Source organism: Phaethon aethereus (genome assembly GCF_964289735.1).
Source record: "Phaethon aethereus genome assembly, chromosome: 3".
Classification (NCBI taxonomy): Eukaryota; Metazoa; Chordata; class Aves; order Phaethontiformes; family Phaethontidae; genus Phaethon; species Phaethon aethereus.
In genome coordinates, this window is record NC_138576.1 from 76,388,003 (window position 1) to 76,394,053 (window position 6,051).

General features: G+C 44.0%; 1 protein-coding gene across 1 annotated transcript; it reads left to right on the plus strand.

The window, feature by feature from the left end:
• Positions 1-4,988: 4,988 nt before the first annotated feature.
• Positions 4,989-5,670, plus strand: SF3B5 (splicing factor 3b subunit 5; the record flags this gene model as incomplete). The annotated part of the gene is made up of 1 exon (XM_081997886.1): positions 4,989-5,670. One exon carries the CDS (start codon positions 4,989-4,991, stop codon positions 5,247-5,249), a length of 261 nt encoding a protein of 86 aa, XP_081854012.1. The 3' UTR covers positions 5,250-5,670.
• Between the last annotated feature and the right edge of the window lie 381 nt (positions 5,671-6,051).

Consider the following 6,051-nt stretch of genomic DNA (forward strand, 5'->3'; position numbering starts at 1 on the left):
AGCTGTTACTCAGACATATACAGAAGAAGGAGTAGGCAACATTCACAAGCAAGTGATGGAGTGTGAAGCTACTAGACTGAACCTTTGTGCTCCATAAGCTGCTCCTTCGCAAGGGACCGTTAGTGCAGGTCATGGACCTACTCCGTTTGACAGAGAAGGGTCTAATACAGGGGCAGTTAACCCGGTCAGGATCTTTAGGTTTTCACTCTGCCATCATGCAACAACAGTGTTCTCTAGATGACATTCTTTTAGAAATGCGTTAGGGAGTTTTAACAGAGCTTAGTGCATTACTCTGGCGGTGTATGATGCAATGAAAACAAAACAAAACTATCCTAAAAATTTTTGAAACTGACATTAAAGAGAGTCCATGATTTTCAATCCAACATTTCATTTCCAGTAAGCTGCAAATCACCCAGTACGACAGCCTCCCGTCCCAAGTTTTGATACACCATAACATACCAAAGCCCAAGCGTGGCACTGCCCGACGCTAATCGATGCCTGTCCTGAACCTCAGGCCAAGATAATTTTTCAGCAGCGAATTTCTCCAGTTGCAGTCTGATTTAAAATAATATTATTCCTTTTCCACATAGGAACATTGATACACAACAGCTTGAAGGGTATGCTCTCAATGGTAAAATACACAGTATTGTTTCTTTTCCTATTTTTTATTCCACGTTCTTATGCTTTGGCAAAGAACCAGCGGCACAGCCCTCAAAGACGCTTTCAGATATTTGGGTATTTACACGCTATAAAATCAAAGCAATAGCAAAACATAGTTTCTAGCAGTCAGTCTAGAGTAGAATGTTTAAAACATAACCATGCTTGCAGTGACTGTATTGCCTCCATCTCAGAAGCAGCCCCAGAGGCAGCAGGCGGCTGTCGTATTAAGGCATATTCTTACGCTGGAGCAAAATCACAATTCTGGCTGTGAGGAGATGAAATTAGAGGAGCTTATGCAAAACAAGCTGGAGAAAGATACTTGCTTGTGAAAAATGTTTTTCACAGGACCTCTGAGAAAAGCGGTAAAAAGATCTTTCACCTGTTATAGGGCCAAAGTAAGGGCTTCCTGAGGCGGTTAATGTTGGTAGGCTCTAACAGCATTTGAGAAACTGCATACGTTACAAAAAGGCTTTCGCAGTGTACATGATGACACAGGAAATCTGAGGAAAAAAAAGACCATGCCATTAAAGAAAAGTACTTTTTGCGCCTACTAAAAAAGCTAAGTGGTAATGTGACCTCTGCAAATAATGATTCAAAGAACCCATATTTCTGAAGAAAATGCATACTTTTAACAAAACAGGTAATTTCCCACATAATGACATTAATTTCTTAAGCATTTTTTTAAATTTCCAGCACCGTTCTTTCCAGACTAATGCAATCTCAATCATTTTTTTCCTTGCTCTGAAATTGTATTTGTAGGACAAATTAATATAGTGAAGAATAGAGGAATTTCTGAAAAAAATATGCCACACCTCTCGATTTTATCATCCTTCTGGGTGTGTGTTGGATTTATCGATTACAACTGTTGCATCCCCTTGTTTGTGGGGTATTTATGTCTTCACTATTCTACCCGAAGAGTCAGTAGGAAAATTTAAAAACTCAGTTATATCTTGCAGAGGACTGCCACTGTCACTCTATCTTTGTTGGTCCAGCGGTCTCCTCTACCCTCTTTCTCTACATTTTGGAGGATCAACCGACTAGAATCATAGAATCATTAAGGTTGGAAAGGACCTCTAAGATCATCAGGTCTAACCATCAACCCAACACCACCATGCCCACGAAAGCATGTCCCGAAATGCCAGGTCTACAGGTTTTTTGAACACTTCCAGTGATGGTGACTCCACCACCTCCCCAGGCAGCCTGTTCTACTCCATTTTATGGAAGAAAAATTTATGCAGATCCAACCCTGACATCCAGTGGCTACCGCAGTTCATGGCATACTCCCGGTGTCTCTGCCATTTGAAACTTTGCTTGAAGTGATATGGTTTTAATATCCAAATAGATTATTTCAGTGCTTAAATCAACACATTTATGTGATTTCCATAAGTAAGCATTGTTTGTTTCAGACACTAATTATTTATCAACATGACTTCAGAGACCAAGACAAATATATTCTGATAATTATATTTAATAGTATTCAGTACAAAAAACTTGAAATATCCTAAAATGCTAAATTATTCAGGAATCCTAACCATACAAGCATATTGCCACTGAGTGATAAATCTTTCTATATAAATCTGCATCTGTGCACGCATACATGCTTATATACATCCTCTCCGTCCCTCTAGTCTCTTAGTATTCCTAAACTTGAAATGAAAGTGCCCACGTGCAGGCATCCATATTGCATGGACCTAACAAGAAAAACAAGGCCCAACAACAGATTTTGGTTCTGTGTGGAAGAAGAAATGAAGATAAAGTGAATATAATTGAATTTAATTCTTCAAAGTTAGCGGCTGAAACTTTGTGTTTTTTAAGTGAAGCTTGAAGTTAGGTAATTACTTGTAATTTTGTTACTTGCCTGTTGGCTGGTAATTTTACTACCTATTTTTTCTTCCAAGTATTGGTACGCTTGTCTGGTACTCCTCAGAGGAGTTTTTGACCAAAAACAATATAGAATGAAGTTTTGGTACATATTTTCCCAGAGCTCTGGATGCCTGAATACAATGTTTTAATCTGGCCCACTATCAAGCTTGCTGAAAATTTCAGGTTTACACTCCCCTTTCAGGGTGTTTTTTTTTTTGAACTAAAACTCTAACACCTGTTTGGTTTAATGCAGCTGTTACTCCTAGAAACTCCTGCAACAACTGCAAGAGGTGGATAAGCTTCCGGGCATCCTTTCTGTTCCAAAGACTGATGGATCATTTTAATCAGCACATCTCCTGGGTTAGAGTTCCCAAGACGATAACTTCAAAACAGCTCTGAGATCAGCCCTATGTATCACTGTGTTGGCAATGATCATCTATCAAAAGTTAGCATCCCTCATACCATTCTGGTCTTTATAAAGATACGAGTTAAAAAAAGAAATTAAAGCTTTCCTGTGTTCTGAACATGTCTGTCTTTTTCTTTCTCTATACCAGCATATATAGCAACTCCTGAGGAATTGCGTTTGTTTGTTTGTTTGTTTGTTTGTTCTCTCTTGGTCTTTCCGGAAGCGACTACAGAATGCAACTGCTGTGTCCAGCTGTGTAAACTGCTTCCTGCTAAGTAAGCCTTGATAGCAATGACTCAACAGATCCTTGTAAAAATAATAATATAAACAAACTATGGCCCTCATTTAGTTCTTTGCACTAAAAGGACACTTCAGGACATTGTTTTTACATTGCTTTCTGTGGCCTTGGTTTTATAAGATGCCCGCTTTTAAACAAGGGGCTTAGAATCATGCAGGTTTCCACAGAACATTTCTGTGGATTTCTTTTGACTACAGGGCGTTTACAAGGACAGGAAGAAATAGCTCAGCATCCTGTTGGAAAATTTCTGGCAATGTGTCTTTCCTATTTTAAAGCAAGTAATTAAAAACATTACTAGCATATGAAAGCATGAATCATTTAATGCATTTTAAACTTAACATTATGTAAGCTCTTGAAAAGACTGGGAGAGAAAGACTACTTATTTGGTGGATGATAAAGTTTATTTCAAACTCTGCTTTGACCAAAGATGATAGGCAATGCAATTTATAATTTCTGTGGTTTTTGTATCTGCTTGTAAGTTTAACATTCACATAAAATACTACCTGCAGTGTCAAAAAATCTTTTTCAACAGTAATACTTAATTTTGGCTTAAATCCTTTGACCCTGCTCAGCTACAAAGCCTGCCTGGGGAAAAGTAATTAAGAGCTCCACACCTTACAGAGGAACAAGGATGGGACCTACTGTACTTTTCCTCAGCTTCGTGTAACAGAACTAACCTCACCAACCTACTTATTTTGGGAGGACCCGCAAATGCTGTGCACTTATTTAGCCTTTCTCTATATGGACTTCCTGTACAAGAGCTACCACCAAAGGTGCTGCGTTGCCCTCCAACCAAGCAAAGGGCTAACGAAAAGGAGTGCTTGGGGTTGTTCTTGGCACCTCCTGCCTATTTTACTGGTAGCTTTTTCCTTCTTCAGAGGCAGACTTCCTGCGTCGCTTGTTTGGGAAGCAAAACTGATGTGCAGTTCACGCTGCGTCAGGAGCTGGGATAAGCTGTGCCCTGAAGCATGAGCCTCAGGGCTTTGCTCTCCCGTGTTCTGAGGTCTCCTGGCAAACGGAGACTTCAGATCTGATGTTGTTCCCCATGACCCATTATCTAGGCATTTTGTAGCCAGATTTGGTAGCGCGTGCCCCTTTGATTCTCTGGCGAATTAACCAGTAGCTACAGTATCAAAGCTGTACCTTTGCTTTACAAATTAACTTGCGGCTTGAGGCTCAGTTAAGCATCAGGCTTAGCTTGAGGCTCAGCCTTGTACCTTGAGAATACGAGATCCTGAACGAGTCGCTAATCCTCAAGTACGTGCTTTAAAGTAACGATGCGTTACAGATGCCGGCCTGGAGTTGTAGCTGTCATTTGGCTTACTATAGGACAAGTCAATTACAGTAATTAAACCAGTAGTAAATGATTTTGTTACAGACCATATTAACATTTCATCATGCCAGGGCCCTGCCGTGCCCCGCCCCCTCCGCGCCCAGCTCCCGCCTACAACTCCCGTCATGCCCGTCCATCCGGGCGCGCATGCGCACTCTGTCCCGCCACTGGGCGCTCTCCCATCGCGCACCCCGGCAGGAACGCGCCGAGGTTTGTTTTTTTTTTTTTTCTTTCAAATTTCCGTTCAAAGCGAACCGCGGAGCCGTAAATAGCCGGTGTTGGCCCGAACGCCAGGCTGCGGAAATAGCTGTTACGCTCCGGCCAGAGGGTCGGAAAAGGTGCCTCGCGTGAGGGTGCGTCATTTCCGCTCTCCATTTCGCGCAGCGCTTTCCCGCAGCGGCCGGGCCGCTCCGCGCCGCGCCGCCGCCATGACGGACCGCTACACCATCCACAGCCAGCTGGAGCACCTGCAGTCCAAGTACATCGGAACGGGCCACGCCGACACCACCAAGTGGGAGTGGCTGGTGAACCAGCACCGAGACTCGTACTGCTCCTACATGGGCCACTTCGACCTGCTCAACTACTTCGCCATTGCCGAGAACGAGAGCAAGGCGCGCGTCCGCTTCAACCTCATGGAGAAGATGCTGCAGCCTTGCGGGCCGCCCGCCGACAAGCCCGACGAGTCGTAGCCCGCCCCGACCCGCCCGGGTCCCGGCCCCGGGGCGGAGTGCCGCAGGGGCGGCTTGGCCGGAGCGAGCGGAGAGAGCGCCGGGGCCGCCCCTCCCTGCGGCGTGCGGTGGCGGCCCATGCGGGCTCCGCTGAGGGCGCCTGCCTGACAGCCGACCTCGAGCTCGGCGCTGCCGGGCTGCCCTGAAGCCCTCGGGAAGGTCCAAGGAGCTGCCCCTGCGGGCACGGGGAGCGCTGGCGCCTGCGGCCCTCCGACCTCGTGGTCCCTCCGCTTTCTTCCTGTGGTGTGCCCTCGAAGGACTCTGACGGGGAGAAGTCTCGTGAAATGCCTGCTTCTGGACAGCTTCGGCTCTTTCAACTGTACAATCGTTCGGATTTTTTAAAAAGGAAAATAATAAAACTTAACTGGGCATTTCTAATGTTTTGTTTGGTAATCTGCTAATAAGAGACCTTTGTTCTAAAAGGAGTGCGGATTACTCAGTATTAAGCGTTTTCATATAACCATCCGCGGTGCAAGTCTTAGATACTTTACAGATAGCATTTTCCCAGCCGGGCTTTCTTCCACAGTGTTTTGAGGAGAGAGAGGAAGCTTCTTGAGCCCCGAAGAGTTTGATTTGTTGTTAGCATTTATTGTGTGGGGTGATATGTGGTACAGCATAAATCAATTGCTCCAGTGTTTTAAAACTCCAGAATGGCTTTTCTTTAAATACTCTTTTCTTGCATTGTCTTCCTGTCATCTGTACTTTGAATTTTCCCAATCTTTATTCTCTCTGATCCAACTTAGTTACTTTTTTTTATTAATGC